The following is a 17,353-nucleotide window of genomic DNA, read 5'->3' as shown; positions in this document are numbered from 1 at the left end:
TCTTTAGTTTCACCTGATTCCCACAAACGTTTCCTACTAACAACAAAATAGACCAAAATACAAATTAAGGTTACTCAGTAGATGATTCAGCACAGCCAAAAATGGTAAGAAAGGAAACCTTTCAGATTATCGTCTATGTTTCTGCTACTAGTCTCTTGCTTTTATGGTTCTCCTTGGCACAGGCCACATGACAGTGATCTTGCTTCAGCTTTTGGAGGATGGGTTTGTGAAAAGACTAGGATGTAGGCGATCATTTGCCGTCAGAAGCCTTCCCTCTGTTTTATACCGAGGTACGAAGTTGAGGTATGTCATCCATAGGAATGCCGTCACGTGCATTTTCTCGGCCTGCTGGCATAGATGAATCATTCATAGTTGAGTTATAATAACTAGAGTTCCCAAAACTCGCATCATAAGGTTCCGGTGCATTGTCTAATCGCAGAACTAAAAAAGTAACCAAAAAATAATTATTTTATGGTAACAGTCTGGAGAATGCATGCTGAGGCATCTGCCAGACTATAGAAATTGTTCTAGATGAGTAGGTTAAGTACATCTGTTATATGGGCTTTTCAGACACTAGGTTTGAAATTTAAACGAGTGCATATTTTTCAATACACATTTCTTTCCAAGACTAAGAGAACAGTTTAACTTGTAAAATAATTTTGCTGCCAATGGACCAAAAATAAAGGAAATAAAGGAGAAATCACAACAAAAGGAGAGCAATACTTTTCATGAAGAAGTATAGACATATGTCTCATTGATTTTTGAATCTTGTGAATTTAAAGCATTGTCAACATGTTCAGAATTTTTGTTTCTGGTGCAAAAAATAATTTTTAAAAAGTGAAGAGCATTAATTTTAAATCAGAGTCATGATTTTACTAAGTGTCTCAGCATTTTTATGGTTGAGCCAGGGAAGATGGAGACAGAAGAAAACTATCTGTAAAAGCTTATGTTTCTTTATGATAGATCCTAGTTATCATGCACTTGACGATTCTGATTAACGTTATAAGAGATTATTTTTTACTTTTTTAACGAATAGCCAATTATTACTATCTTAATGATCTTGAGTTTATTTTCAAAGAGAACTTGGCATGTACTAGGTACCTTTAAACATTAAAGCAGTGACTAATTTCTAATTAGATTAGTGATCTAATTATTCATTTAGGTAGTCTCATATTCTAGCTATTCTTTAAGCCATCTGTTTACAAACTGGGTTCCTGGTAACCTGGGGGAGCTGTCTTGAAAGAGTAAAGCTGGTGATATGATTGAGTTATTCCCCTCTGCCTCAATCACATCTTAAATTGTATCAGTTTGATAGACTGAGCTTTTGCTTCTGATAACAGATAAAGAAAAGATTCTGGTGTTAAGAAAAAAAAAAGTTGGATACCCCTGTTTTTGAAATCCTATCCTTTAATTTGGAAAAGTGCCACTTTTCATTTTATATGGATTGCTGGAAACCCCCAGAATAGAATTAAGTTAAATTTTCAATTAACAGATTTGGTTCTGAAGATGAACAATATGTCAGTCGTGATCTGAACTTATTAAAATCAAAAGACTTTCTCAACAGGATGTACCAGGGGCATTTAACTAGTTTTTTTGTTTTTGTTTTTGTTTTTGTTTTTGTTTTTATCATGGCAAGCATCCCTTATGTAAACCAGAAAACATATTTTTTTCCTGTAGTATTAAAAAAATGAATCAATCATTTGAAGTTATTTGATTTCTATTCTAATTAGTATTATTGCATTAAGAACAAATTCAGTGCTTTATTCTTAGCAGATAAATTTCTTTTTCATAGATGCTATGGTTGGTCTTTGCTATCACATGAGTGAAAAATTCCTGAATTACTGTGACTTTATGTACCCAAATAGACAACTCTTTATAGATTCTGTTTTAGAGACTTATTAAAATAATTGATTGAGGGCAACTGTATCTGTGTAAACTTTAGAAGAACTCCAAATTAGAATAAGTCATTGTTCAGGGGCACCTGGGTGGCTCAGTCTATTGAGTGTCTGACTCCTGGATTTCCACTTAGGTCATGGGATCAAGCCTTGTATCAGGCTCTTTGCTGAGTGTGGAGCCTGCTTGAGATTCTCTCTCTCTTTCTTTCTCTGTCTCTCTCCTCCTCAGTCCTCCCTGCCCACCAACCTCTCTAAAAAATAAATAAATAAAAACAAGAAGTCATTGTTCAAATTCCTGCTGCTAAGAGATCCAACATGACAAAGAATGGCTTTGCAGTTATTGCTAACAACACTGGCCATTTTTTCCTTAATAGCATGCCATTATCTTCCAATTTTATAGACATGTTTCAGGTTCTGGGATTTGGTTTATTTAAAAGTAATTGTGATGCAATGAACCACAGTTCCAAATGGTTTCCAAATTCCACCCACAGGTCCATAATTATTTTGGTTATGGTCTTTGAGAAACAGAGAGAGATCATAATAAATCTTTGGTCTGTTTTTGTCATATGAATCTCTGAATCCCTTCTAGGTAAGGTAGTGAACATTATCATCCCCTTTTAATTAAAACCACTGTATGTAGTGAAGTTCTAAAAGTTGTTTTACCTGGTTCGTTTCTGTCATCATAAAGTCGCCGATGGGAAAATGAATCTGTTTTCCTTTTTCCGCACAGCAAGTAGCCAACAAGACTAAGTAATGAAGCACCCAGAATAGCACCTAAAATGGCCCCAAATACTACTCCTGTATTTTTATTCTCTAGAGAACAAAGAAAAAATAATTAACAGATAAAGAAATAGAAAATAAATTTTCAAAGAAGAGAAATATATACATGTGGACTTTATAACAAAGACTGTTTAAACAATATATATATATATATAATTAAAAACTATATATATATATATATATATAATTAAAAACTATATATATATATATATATTTAATTAAAAACTATATATATATATATATATATTTAATTAGATAATGGTGATGTGTGTGTGTATATATTGTATGGAATACTGAGTATTTGGGATATATTGGCAGATATACCTCCCGATAAAACCACACTTCAAATTTTGAATTACCTTGAAATACTTCTTAGTTTTATAACTGTCTTTCTTTCCTTTATAAACAACAATAGTACTGAAATGCCATGTGTATGCTCCATTAAGATCTGATTTCTCTATGGACTGCCATATTAAGTTTTTAATCAATTCTGAATCTCTAATGAACTTTAATGATGAAATGAACTTTGAGCTTGTTTCTATAATAATTGAAAAATAAAAAGCTAATGGGAATAAGTGGGTAATAGAAAATGAACCCACAAAACCCTAACAGAAAAGGCATTATAAGGAAAAAAGCAGTGTATCCTGATACAGGATATTTCCAGATACAACAAACAGATCATAAGCAAGATGTTTTCAATGTCTTGCATATTAAGAACAGATGTGTAGGTCTGGGGTTCAAAATTTTACTCAATCATCCCTTTCACCAAGTACCCTATCTTAAACTAAGTTATCAATAAACTATGTAATGCTCCCTGAACTCATATTTAGTATATTGTATTTTCAGTTTTTAAAAAAATTTATTAATTAAGTGGATAAAATTAATTAGTTTTATTAATTAAGGGGTCTTATAAAGTCTGTAATTCTGTATTAAAGCCCACTTATAAAAAAATTACCTATACATTGGAAGCTTTAGAGCAAAATTATTAATAAAATAAAAGTAAAGCAAAGTTAAGTAATTTTCTTTTGATTAAAGAGTAAGGGTAGACATAAGTACTCAGCATTCTCAGTATATATATTGAGTGTAGACAGACAAAAGAGAGAGAATATTTATTAAAAATCTTTCTGATGTAATATCAGAGAGGATACGAATAAGAGTATGTGTTAAAATTATAGCTAAAATGAATATATATGTACACAATGTATTAGTTGCAGTGCTATTTCAAAGCCTAGATTTCAGAATTTAAAACTTTTCCTGTAAGCTAACAACTTTCAAGTAGGAATGTGTATGTGTGATTTAGTGTTTACATCATTAATATAATCTGGAAACAAGTTGTATTGGAAATCATTGAATTCATGGGGGAAAAAGTATTGTTTAAAAATTTCAGGAAAATAAACACTTGGTTAGACCTGAAAAAATAAAAGATTATGTATTTTTATTAAATATTAGATAACGTTTTAAAGCTTTACGTTTTAAAGCTTGGCATAATCCCTAAATGAATTATTAAAATGTTCCCATGAAACAATTTTCTTGTGACACTCACAGCTGTATTCAATTTTGATGGTGTTCATTAGGTACCAACTTAAAAATTCAGGAGGATCTTCTTTGGTTGAGTTTATTTACATGTAAAATATATATCAGTGTTCTTTTTTCCTGTGATTGTTCTGTGGTATCAGATAACTTATAAATTCATTTATTTCAATTTTCACATACATATGTTTTTAAAGTTCAGTTGTATATTATTCCTAAAAGCATGGGAAATTTCAGGTAGCTTTCTAAGATACAGTGAAAACTGTTACCTAGCATCTCAAAACTGTACCACTACCTCAGTCTCTATTCCTTTTCAACCCAAACTCCTTTTAAATTTGTCCCACTGTCTCCTTACGTTTCCATACAACAGTGACTAGTGCATGCTGACTTAAGCCCTAAAATCCCTTCACTATTTCCAACGAATATCATGGTCACCCCCTCAAAGTGAGAACCATGTCTGCTATTGCTGACTTCCCGGTTTTTGTTTGTTTGTTTTTTTGTTTGTTTTAATATGGCACATTCCTGAGATATAATCTACATGACTTAGTTCGAGATTCAATTTCACACAAAAAGAAAGTTAAATCCATTTATATTTACCTTCTTGGGGGTCTGATGTGTTTGAGAAGAATTTCGAATTATTGGTAAACTTTAAGGTGGGCTGTAGAGTGGCTGTTTCTCGATAAGGAGTAAACCCTACGAAGCTATCACTGGTTGTGGTGAGCCATTCTTCTGGTTCCGTTATCATGGGGGACGCAGACGTGGTGTTTGGTGCTGCAGGAAGGATGCTAATTGAAATGGAACTGTTGTCAGGAGTTTTCATGGTATCACTGGCTGAAGACCAAGTGAACTTTTCTGAAGATAGAGCAGATGTAGCATCAGGAGGTGCCGAGACAGGCTGAGGATTTTCGTCTGCTATAGATGAGTTCTGAGGCAATTTAGAAACAAAGCCTTGGATCGAGGGAGGATTTGTGGGAAGCGTAGGTGTGGATCTTGGATTCCCAGAAAAGTTGTTTGTCGATGAATTGCCAAAGACCTCTGTTGTTCCATGGTTTTTATTTGATGGATCCCAAAGAGAGGAATTACTTGTCTTGGGATTGGAGGTTTCTCTATTTTCTTTATCTGAGCTTAAATTTGCATCACTTTCCAAAGGAACAGATGCATTTTGCATCGCTTTTAAGCCTGCTGCAATGCTTTGTGTTGTGTTTATTTCTGGACCTTCTTCCCCAAGGCTTTCAATTAGTAGTAAACTAAACATTTTTGAAATCAACAGAATTTTGGCTGAGGTCAACATTGTAGCCTTTTTTGGTACTGGTGTAATTAAGGGGAATCTGAAAGAAAAAAAGAACAAGCATCTGAATTATTCAACAAAATAGCAAATTTTTAAAAATGGATCTACATTTTTTTTTTCAACGTTTTTTATTTATTTTTGGGACAGAGAGAGACAGAACATGAACGGGGGAGGGGCAGAGAGAGAGGGAGACACAGAATCGGAAACAGGCTCCAGGCTCCGAGCCATCAGCCCAGAGCCTGACGCGGGGCTCGAACTCACAGACCGCGAGATCGTGACCTGGCTGAAGTCGGACGCCCAACCGACTACGCCACCCAGGCGCCCCAAAATGGATCTACATTTTTAAAGTGATGAGGATTGAGACACCTGGGTGGCTCAGTAGGTTAAGCATCATACTCTGGATTTCTGCTGAGATCATGACCTCACAGTTTGTGAATTCGAGCCCTGGGGCTCTGTGCTGATACAGAGCCTGCATCAGATTCTCTTTCTCCCTCTCTCTCTCTCTCTCTCTCTCTCTCTCTCTCTGTCTCAAAAATAAATAAACTTTTTAAAATTTTTAAAAATGTTTTTATTTATTTTTGAGAGAGACAGAGTGCGAGTGGGGGAGGGGCAGAGAAAGAGCCAGACACAGAATACAAAGCAGGCTCCAGGCTCTGCCCCAGCTGTCAGAACAGAGCCTGTCGAAGGGCCTTGAACTCAAGAATGGTGAGATCGTGACCCGAGCCAAAGTCAGATGCTTCTCCAGCTGAACCACCCAGGTGCCCCCCAAAAATCTTTTTAAGTGATAAGGATCTAGATACGTAACACTAAATTGATAATACCATACTCTTTGTTCTTAAAGTTTATTTTGTTTGGATTATGTACTAAAACTAGAGTGAGTTCTATATTCTGTATAATATTTCTTTCTTCTTTCTTCTAAGGAAGTGCCATGCCAAAACTTTGTCAAGCCATACACCACTATTCCACTATTTGAAAGATCATTTAGCTTGGGACAAGTTGAAATATATGTACGAACTATGAACATATACATAGAGTTCATATGTATATGGAATATTATAAATAGATTGCTAAGTAAAGCATTGTAAATATGGGACATGTAGAGCTGGCTGATTTGTTTAACCTATTTAAGAAAATATGTTCTTTATAAAGATGTAACTTGGAATATTTATGATGAAAATGATGTTGCTGATTGTACTGTAAACATACCACTTTCAAGTGAATCAGTCAGGAAATCCACTTGAAAATATTTCACTAGCACCTAATCTGAATTATTTGAATTTGAAATTAACATCCCTTTTTTGACAATACTTTTCACTTCATGATGCCCTTCTTCCTATGAATCCCAAATTAGGGAAATTCAGAAAGACTTTTAGATTTTAGGATATTTTTTCCTTGTATCCCCTTACTGTGTAAATGAAGAATCTGGCTGGGAGCATGTGTGGAAAAATGACGGTGCCAGATAGTAGCAGAGTTGGGGGTTGAAACCCTTGTACAGTTCTCTTATCCAGGCATAATCTTCTGCCTCTGAAGTGTGGAAATGCCATAGTTCACAGATAGCAGGATATAGGGACAAGGTTTTAAAATTAGATTTATATTAAAATTCTGACTTGCATTATGGATAACCTGTGAAAAATAATCACATAATAAGCATCATCATAATAATCATATTGACCTCGCAATGGTGTTCTGAAGAGTGAAGATTTAAGTACAAGTACCTTAAACAATACCTGACCTAAAGTAAGTAGCTAATAGACATTAACTTCTATTTTTTTATTATTAGAATATAATTTCTGTGTCTTACATTTCAAAGGGTTTGCAATTTCGTCTTACTTGATCCTCACAATGATCCCTGGAGACCAAAAAAATTATGCTTGTAAGATCTTAATTTTGCACAGGAAGAAACTGAGGTTCAGAGTGGCTAGTAATGAAAACTAGTGAATGGAAGAGTAGCACTGAAATCCAAGACTACTGACTCCAACCTAATTAGATGCTAAAATTTGAAAGATCGTTAATATTAAAATATTCTTTTAAAAACATTAGGCTATTCCTCCTCAAACAATAGAGTCTGAAAACTGATATCCTGCTCTTTGAATTGTATCTTAGAGCTTATTTTTCACTAACAGCATCCAGGGTAGGGAGGTGCAACTGCTATTTTTAAGGTCCAGTATTACCTACCTGCCTTTTTTTTTTGTTATTTTAAGGCTTATTTATTTATTTGAGAAAGAGTGTGTGTGTGTGTGTGTGTGTGTGTGCGCGCGCGCACGCGCGCGCGCGCGCGCATGGGGAAGGGGCAGAGAGAAAGGGAGAGAGAGAATCCCAAAAAGGCTCCACTTTGTCAGCACCTAGCTGGACACGGGGCTCGATCTGATGAACCATGAGATCATGACCTTAGCCGAAATCAAGAGTCAGATGCTTAACCAACTGAGCCACCCAGGCTCCCCACCTGCCATTTCTTAAGAGCGCTTCCAGAAATTTTTGTAATTATTTTCAACCTTAATAATTTTTTATTAGGGTTTGAGGAGCCTCAATGTACTCCCTCTGATTTTCTTTCAAGTGCCCTCTCCCTGATTAATAGTACCTTACATAGTGGTACAATTTAAGTATATTTATACTACATCCTGATATATATATTTTTTCAAAAGCTTTTAGTAATTAGTTCATACCTGTGGATTTCTAAGGCTTTACAAATATATGCCATATCTTATGCTTATCACTTAAAAAAATTCTACTTAAAAACCTAGGCAGACAGGCAGACAAGAATATTCATAGGAGCATTATTTATAAATGTCTCCAGCCTAAACATCCATCAGTAACAGATCAGATAGTAAATTGTGAAATATTCATACATGAAAATTAACAAACTAGAACCATGTACAACAGAGGTGATTATGACAAATGTAATGCAGAGCTCACAATGCCAGTTATAGTGTGTGATTTCGTGTATGTAAAATTCAAAAACAAGTAAAAACTGTCAAAAGTTTTTAAAAAGAATGTTAAAAGTCAGGAATGTGGTTACTTGTGGGAAGGAAAGAGACAGTACTGATTAGGTAGCCATGGAAGGGACTTCTGAATGCTTGTGATACTGTCTCTTAACCTGGTAGGGATTACCTAGGTGTTTATATTTGTGATACTGTTTGTTTATATTTTTCACATTTCTGTGATAGCCAAGAAAATGGGTATAGGTCCTAAAAATGTTAACATAATTGGAAAACATATTACTGTTATGCATTTAAGTCAGATGCTTCACATGTTTTCTCATTTAATTCTTACCCAAACCAATCAAACATACAATGAGGAAAGGATTGTCAATCCTGTTTTACACATAATTAAATGGGGCATTAAAAATGTAAGTAATTGTGACCAAGACCACAGAGCTAATGACTGAGAGATAAGGTTAGGACTCAAACCTCAGTATTAAAGCTAGTAATCACTCAACTGCATAAAAGAAGTTACAAAGGAATATAGAAACTGGTTTCAAAAGGATCTAGAATTCAGCTGCTTTTTAGAAAGTTTTTCCCACCAATATATTTTTAGCACCGCTTCTCCAAATTGTATTATTTTACCCAAAGTAGTTTATAATACCATGACTGTAAACACTAGAAAACGAGGGCCTTCTACCTTAAGTACCTCTCAAACACACTAAATACACTTTTATCCCAATTTAAGAAAATGCCAGCAATCGTCTCTATGGTTCTGGGTGAACGCCTTTAGCATATAGTTTACAAATTAACAAAACACAAGTTCTTATCCCCAGGACCTTTAGTTTTCACCAACACATTATTAAATGGATGCTCCACCTGGCACATTTAAAATACAATTCAGTTTAGTTTTAGAAATACTTACATGTATCTTTTCAGAAACATCCTTCTGTGAACTCTGCCAGGTTCATAGCAAACATTATAACCTTTCTCATTATCTAATTCCAGTGGTCTGATTTCTTTACGAATTATACTTAGCCACCATTGTGTAATTACTATACATTTTGACTTGCTTTCCCTACATCTAGGCTTTCTGGTTATTTTTTCATCCTAATGAAGTGGTGGTCAGAGGGGAAAAAACAGCCCTTAGCTGTTCTAATTTTCTCATGTTACATGAGGAATGAGCTTTCACTCCCTTCCCGTAATGAGAATCCACGTATCAAGAGTCAGCAAAGTGAGTTTTGTTGTTCCTGACTCACTTTGTAACATTGAACCACCAAGGGGATCTCTCTACCCTTTACCCAGCTTTTGACTGTAACTTGAAAACCTAAGGTATCAATATCCCAAATGAGCCAAGGCTTCTGTTACTGCCTATAATTTATCTCGAGGGAAAAGAAAGAGAAGAGAGAGACGATGTATGTCGTGAATACTATTTACAGTTTATTCCAGTTATGGGTAAGGCTTTCGCCAGAATCAGTTTATTCCTGTTGTCCCAGCCTGAAGCAGAGGACACTTCACTTCTGCTCCTTGTTTTCCAAGAGAAACAGTTTACACCTCTCACTCAGGTCCCTTCATCTTAAAGGGATAGAAGTAGGCAGGAATAGAAACCATCAGCTCTTCAGAATCCCAGGCCTGGGTTTTTGCTGGAGAAAAGACTAGGAAATGTCGGTTAAGTTCGACCCCATTCTGACTTAAACCAGACACACTGTAAGCAGCAAAATCTAAAGGAGGTGATACAGGCGCTCTGAAGGGCAGTAAAAGGAATCTGTGCTCTTTTTCTTTGCACTTTTTTCTCAGCCTCTCTCCATCTGTAGAGTTTAAATATTTAAACTGTGCTGTGTCCTTGTTATGTGAAGTTATGCTGGATGATGGTTGGTGTGCTCATGTGTGCCCAAGTTCATCTGTCAACCAGGTGCCCTGTGGAGGCAGACAGAGATGGGACGGCAGAAAATACAATCGTAGAGCAAGAGCAAATCGGGAGAACCAGGTAGCATCATTCCCCCTCCCGGTCTTTGTCCCTTCTTGCCCCTAGGTGGGAACTCAGGAGAGGAATTTGGAGACTGTATAACACAGGAACTGAGCTAAGACCATTACAAATTTGAAAAACCTCTAAGACTAGAATTATTATACAGGGAAGAGAAAAAGAGAGGAGGATTTCCTTCCACTCTGTGATACTTGAAACACAGATTCTAAACCTGTCTGTATATATTGAACTATTTTTATCGTTTCTGGTAGTTAACAAATTTTAAAATATGCTTTCAGAGAGTATGAGCTTCACTTTTTAAAAAATAATTATGGTACGTGGAGAAAATGAACACAGTTTTCTCCCCTGTTTTTTGGTGTTGGCACTAGAAAGTGGTTTCACATTTGAATTTTGTATGGAGGGCTGCAGAGGTGGTGGGAGAAAATGGCAACCGTGTCCATTGAGGGAAACAAATTCACACTGTCTGTGCATAATTTTGCTTCCCCTTAAATGCATAAAGTCATTATTCTGCCCAGTCTTCCTGTTGTAACTGAGTCATACCCATTTTATACCAAGCTTTAAAAATAAGGAGGTACCCTGCGAGGTCCACCTACGCAAGGGAAGAGAAATGCTAGTTACTCTAAACTCAGTCAAAATCCAACTGTTAAAGGACAGTGTTAGTTCAGGTACACGAAGGGGATAATAGAAAACCTGGATTCTGCTGTGAAATAACTAAACAATACTTGGACTGTGCTTCTTCTCTCTCGGTTGCTTTTGCTTGTTTCTTATTATAGATCTCAGGCTACAGATTAAGACAGATGGGTTTTGTTTGTCTTTGTCCTAGGAAATTCAGTCTGACATGCAGCCAATAACCCAGGCAGACCCTGAGTGTTACTCTTGAGTGGCCTTTACAATCTTCAATAGTATTTGCCGTTCCTAAATGAAAGCCACAATAAATGAGGACCTAATGAACTATGCTCCTAGAAATGCCTCTTTTATAAAAGGGTTTTGAGAAGTCTTAGTAGCCAGAACAGAGGATTGTACCTGAGGACCTTAGGGCGTATCATTTACTTTTATTTGATTTAAAAAGAAAAGAAAAACATGACTTTTCCTTTAGGAAAAAAAAAATTCAAGTTTGTGAACATAATTCTAATTAAAAGACTGGGGTATGCGTAAATCCAGGAAAAATATTTAGGTCATGATCCCAGCTCACGTGAGCATTCTTAGTCATAAACTTCAGTGCTGAAATAATTAGGTGGAAGAGTATCAATCTTAGAAAGAAAGACTGTCTCCAAAAGAAATATTCTGGACCCCAATTCCCAAGCTTGGGGTTTTCAGCCTTCTGTTACATTTCACTGTCTGTAGAAAATGCCTCAGTAGATCAAATAGAAAGGGCTAAGCAGTAAATAAGCATCCCTTTAATTAAAGGAGCCTTTTACACAACCACAAACTGAAAATAATTTTAAGGAACTTTATCCACACCTTCATTCCATAAGATGTGTTCTGAAGCAACTGACTTAACAACGTTTTAGGTATACAGTGACTGCCGGCTGTAAGCACATAGCATGTTAAGTGAAATAGTTTACATACACAATGTTTTGCCAATTTTTTTGATTAATAAAATCCTTGGAAAGATATACAGAAGCCTGTAATTCAAAGATTGTTCTTCAAAACCTGTCTTATTCTAGTACTTTAGCAAGAAACTTAAAGCCAAAATGCATAATTAAAATCTAAGTAATCAGTTTACATTCTTGCCATTTCCACTTTAGACATGTTGAAACTTTTACTAAGATCTGATTTAAGGAAACTCTCCCTTGTATTCATGTACATTTTAAGTGAGGTTTTTATTTAACTCTCCAGCTGGTTCATCATGTAGCAAATTTGGCAGTAATTGGAAAAACTAAGTCACTTGGTGCAAATGCTCATTTGGAAGGTGATTACTTAACAAAACAACTACCTGTTTTTTCAAGGATCTCCGTAACTACTTGCCAGAGTGGCAAAAGTTGAGCCTGCTTTGATTCTCTTTGGTAAATAAATGAGGGGGGGCGGGGAAGCAAAGGGAAAAAGTAAGGGAGAGAGAGAGAAAGAAAGAGAGACAGAATCCCAGGCAACCCAGCACACCCTTACCTTCAGGTTTTGGAGGTATTTACAAACAGGAACTAAAATATCACAGACAGCTGTCCTGGCTGCAATGCGTCTGCCGAGGATTAGAGAAAGCAGAGGGGTGAAGTATGACAATGTCCCACTGGGCAGGAGGGTGTCAGAAACAAAATTTGGTGGAGCTGGCCCAATCTTGCTTGTGTAATAGAGCACCCAAGAACCTGACTGACCTGCTTCTCAGCTGTCAGCATGAAGATATCACCTCATTCAGGCCTTAAAAAAAAAAAAAAAAAAAAAGCCCAACCCTCCAGCTTTCATAGGTTGGTCCATTTTGACTTTGAGGCAGGCTGGGTCTCTTGAGCGGTGGCAAACCAGGGGTCATCTGTTTCCTGCCCCAAATGAAAAAAAAAAAAAGGGAGAAAGACTTTGGTAATGTCCCTTGGTGTATCAGGAATTTCTGGCACATGCTGGCTTCCCCCTTTGCAGGTGAAGACACCAAAATGACTCATGGCCCGCACCTGTTGCTTTGTGCAAGTCCTATGATGTTTTCTTAGATCATAAACAAACCTGTCTTTCTCATAGTAGGGTACCAAACACCTGAATGGAGAAAACATGGTGCGAGCAGTAGTGAGGGGCCTCATGTGCAGGGCACCAGTCGGTCACTTAACACAAAGTGAAAGAATGTGTATTGGCATCCTTGAGAAAGCTGTGAAGCATTCGGTTAGAAATAACCACCGGGACTGAAATGGGCTTTCTTGCTGACTTTAGGAGTTTGGGGAGAATGGCCACACAATCCTGAGTAATCCTGAGAGCCTTCATGTTTAAGTAGTTTCCATCCTGTGTTCTCTTTGCTTTTACTCTCAATTTAGGAGCTGAAGAGTTTCAGAAGTGCCCGGGCAATGTTTGATTAAATACGGGAGTTGAATAACAACCTGGCATGCTTCCTTCACTTCCTTCCACGGCTTATGAAAGGGAGCCGAGTGAAACTGTAGTTCCTGGGATATTCTGCACACCAGTATTTGGGGGCCATAGCCAAGGCCCGTTGAGCTCAGTATGCCTAAGTTTCATGCTTAGTTTCTGTTGTTCAAGGAGATAGGTTTCCAACTGCTGAGAGAGAAAATGAAACTTTAGCTGGAGTACAGGAGCTTCAAATTGAATGCAAAGAATCTACCCAGTTAATTGGCCCAGGAGAGAACAAGGTAACGCTATAGTTTTAAATTTTCTGAAGCCCAAAGGCCCCTTCAGAGTTTCATTAGGAATTAAGCCAACCCCTAAAAAACATTCCCTCAAAAGATATTTAAGCTGTATCTGCACTGGTATGAAGAAAAGCAAGTTAAATTAAATCAAGCAACTGGTTACTGAGCAATAGCTTAATAGAATTCATTTGGTTATTTTCAGATTAGTCAGTTACTAGGAAAAAATCCAACTGAAAAAAAATTTTATGTCTATTGAGAGAACTGAACATGATTTGGCAGGATTGGGTGTGCCATACCCGTAGGGATTTTCCTAGATATGTATATGAATATCATTACCACTTTCTGACTTGACCATAGTAATTATGGCCTATACCAGGCATGGAAATTATAAGGTACTTCTGCTATACCTGTCTGCTTTCACTGTGTAAGAGTCAAAGTCATCTCCCATGACCCTCTTTTCTGGAGACTCTACCTATGGCCTCAGAATCCTCTTCATCACTGCTCTCCTGACAGCCATCACCAATTGATTAAAATGACCCCGGATGTAAACCCTATTTACCCTTCCTGTCATGAGCACATCTGGAAGTAAAGTCATAACATAAAAATAATGCATATATTTAACACCTCAGTGGTTACTTAGCTCACTTGGTTGTGATCAGAAATCTTTGTGAAATCACCTGAGTCGGAGTTAAAATGTAATTTCTTGCCAAACAAGCAAGTCTCCATGAGATACATTTCCAGGTATACACCATGTTCTAGGTAAGACCAATCCCATTTGGCCCTCGTTTCTCCAGAGGGACTCAACAGCCGTAAGAGACAATTAGCTGGCACTTTTATTAGCCAAGCCAGCTGAGATGACACATTGTGTGATGCCCTACCTATTTTTTTTTGTACTAACCTACTATGGTACCTTTCATCTGGCACTCTCCAATTGCTTCCCACCCATTAGGTCTCGTAATATATACTGGAAGAAGCAAACCTTTGTTTGTCTGAAATGGTAGAACTGATAACAAGTGGAGTTTCTAGAACACAAAGTTACATTATTGTCACCGATGGGTCGGAAAATGGAACCAGAATGTAGCTTGGGACCATGCCTCAAATAAAATTAAAAGATTGCTCTGGATCCAAAATATAAAAAAGATATTTTATTTGTATAAAAAAGATATATACAAATCCTATAGCATCACATGCCTGATGCTGATGTCACACAAAGGAAATTTTTTGCAATAGATCATTAATAGCAGGTTCTGAGTTTGAAACAAGATATAAATTGAATTTATGTTTTGTCTCTCCCTAGGGGCATGGGCACTTTAAGAAAAAGAAATACTTGAATAATAATTAAACAAGCAGCATCATGGTTATATTATTTGAGGATAATTTAATGATATTCTTCAGAGATACAATGGAAATTGATGACTGGGAAATTCCTTATGGTTGATAACACTAACAATTGTTTAATATAAGCTTATTTTTTTTCCTGAGTCATATGGCATTATAATATGATCTTCTTCATTTAACTGTATCTTTATGGAAAGATTAAGTGCTCCATTTTGTTGCTAAGGACATTCTACAACAATGTCCTTTGTTAAGTAGAAGTTGTGACATAGCATATACATATATGCAGGTGTACATACTTGTATGCATACTTACATAAACCGGGAGCTAGGGAAGGTTGTAAACACCTGATTTAAGAAAACCCTAATAAATCGGGGCGCCTCTCCCCTGCCAGTTCCATCAAAGGGAAAAAAAGCCAGAAAGAGAGTGGGGGGTATTGCTAAAAGATGATGGAAACAATTTAAAAACAAACACTACCTCCTTAGAGCATTACCACTGCCGGCATGGTCTGCCTATATTACCAGACTTTATAAGCATAAGGTAGCCCTACTGAATCTTTATTCAGTGCCAGAACTCTGAGGCTGTCCCTCTGGCTGGGTACTCCTGGCTCATAATCACCAAGAGAGAAGCATGCATGGTAGGAAAGGCTCAAGATACCAAGTCATAATTTCCTTGTTGAATCCTGGTTTTGCTACTTACTGGTTTCATGAGCTAGCCTGATCACCATCATATTTCCAAGACTGCTTTCTTATTTGTAAAATAGAAAGAGTGCCACCTACCTCCTAGTCACCTGTGGGGAGTCGATGAGATAAGGTAGGGAAAGTAATTCTGCATTACCTGACACTTAGTAGGACTCCATTGGTCCTAACTATAATAATTTTTGTTTAGAGATGGTAGAAATTAAAGGTTCAGCACCAATGCGAATAGAAGTCGAGATGATTCCAACTAAGCATGGAAACATGCTGAATTATTTTGTGTTCATGTCCATACCTTGGCACATAGTAAATATACTCAGTAAATGATAATTGCATGAAAATGAAATAATTTTTCTCCAATTTTAATTGATTTTTTTTCCTGACAGAGAGGCTTTCCACGGTCACCTTATAAAGTCTACAACCCTCCTTTCTTGACCTATTCTATCTCCTTTCCCTGCATTATTTTACCCATACCACTTATCACCATTTAACATCCCCTATATCTTATTTTTGCTGTTTATTGTCTGTTCCTGTACTAGAAAACTCATGAAAGCAAGCATTTTTTGTCTGTATTCTCAATTGCTTTATCCACAGAGCTAGAGTAATTCCTTTAACAGACTAAATTCTCAATAAATGTATAAATGAATGAATTAAATAAGTATATAAACAAATGAATATAATTAACAATAATAACAAAAACAGTGAAAATAGTAAGTATAAGACATCTGTAAACTCACTTTTCCTCTACCTAGGATATTCTTCCAATTGTTGGCTCATTCAGATATGAAATCTGCTTTCTTTTTTCACTTGAGGATAGTTCTTGGGCATCTTTGTATGATTGTACATGTACATTATTGAACAGTTTGCTTCAGCAAGCAATAAGAGTTGGTGGATAGTTTGTGAGAAAAGTTCATTTTAACTATGTGTTCATAAATCTTCTGTTGTAGCAGGTGAGAGTGTAGACGTTATTGCACAAAAGTGTAGATAATTGTGGGTAGATGTGGTTTGGTGGGTAATTTTTTCTGTATACTTTTTTTTGATGTTTATTTATTTTGAGAAAGAGAGAGAGAGAGGGCATGATGAGCAGGGGAAGGACAAAGAAACAGAGAGAGAGAATCCCAAGCAGGCTCCAGGCTTTCAGCCCAGAGCCCAATGTGGGGCTCAAACTCACAAACCATGAGATTATGACCTGAGCTGAAATCCAAGAATCTGATGCTTTTAACAGACTGAGCCACCCAGGCACCTCAGTACACCTTCTTTATAATAATGAGGTAGACAGCAAAATTGCAACTGAGAGTGTTAGGAGTGTATGTGCTAGATGTTAAAAGGGAAAAGAGAAGGTATGACAGCATGGCACAAGTCCAGTCAAATCATTAATTTAAAACAAATCAACTCCCCACAGCATACCTATGTTTTCCTCCAGTGATGCTGGTGTGCGTGAATACAGATAGACAGGAGCGTGTGCGTGGATACAGATAGACAGGATACAGATGGAGCGTTGGTTTTAACTAGGGTCTGATAAAACTATGAGTTTATGATAAGCTGAGACAAGAGTCAGAACCCTGAGGGTATACACAAGTGGGTGAGTATAATGGCAGACGATTAGAATCATAAAGAGGAAAGTGAGGGCACAAGGGAAGGAAAGGACAGTCA

At 36.7% G+C, this 17,353-nt stretch overlaps 2 protein-coding genes across 3 annotated transcripts in view; one reads left to right on the top strand and one right to left on the bottom strand.

Moving 5' to 3' along the window:
- ANO3 (anoctamin 3) overlaps positions 1–17,353 on the top strand; it is a 188,790-nt gene that overhangs the window by 115,407 nt on the left and 56,030 nt on the right. The gene's annotated exons all lie outside the window — the stretch shown is intronic.
- On the bottom strand, positions 65–13,154 carry MUC15 (mucin 15, cell surface associated). Of its 2 annotated transcripts, none has more exons than XM_049649092.1 (4): positions 12,502–13,154; positions 4,803–5,533; positions 2,559–2,708; positions 65–441 (listed from the first exon to the last, which is right to left on the bottom strand). In XM_049649092.1, the coding sequence occupies exons 2-4, from the start codon at positions 5,494–5,496 to the stop codon at positions 281–283; spliced, it is 1,005 nt and encodes a 334-aa protein (XP_049505049.1). In that variant the 5' UTR covers positions 5,497–5,533; positions 12,502–13,154; the 3' UTR covers positions 65–280. The 2 variants fall into 2 exon arrangements, with proteins under 2 accessions (XP_049505049.1, XP_049505047.1); XM_049649090.1 differs by lacking the exon at positions 12,502–13,154 and adding an exon at positions 9,337–10,618.

This window comes from Panthera uncia, chromosome D1 (genome assembly GCF_023721935.1).
Source record: "Panthera uncia isolate 11264 chromosome D1, Puncia_PCG_1.0, whole genome shotgun sequence".
Classification (NCBI taxonomy): Eukaryota; Metazoa; Chordata; class Mammalia; order Carnivora; family Felidae; genus Panthera; species Panthera uncia.
The sequence above is the reverse complement of the archived record's forward strand: the minus strand, read 5'-3'. Positions and strand labels throughout refer to the sequence as shown.

What these genes read in the sequence shown, in the direction of transcription:
- MUC15 (XM_049649090.1), bottom strand. Translation starts at nt 9,356, where the DNA reads ATGTTTCTGAAAAGATACAT. An exon ending in ATGTTTCTGAAAAGATACAT is followed by an intron (nt 5,534 to 9,336) that starts GTAAGTATTTCT and finishes TTTTTCTTTCAG; the next exon opens with ATTCCCCTTAATTACACCAG. An exon ending in TGATGACAGAAACGAACCAG is followed by an intron (nt 442 to 2,558) that starts GTAAAACAACTT and finishes TTACTTTTTTAG; the next exon opens with TTCTGCGATTAGACAATGCA.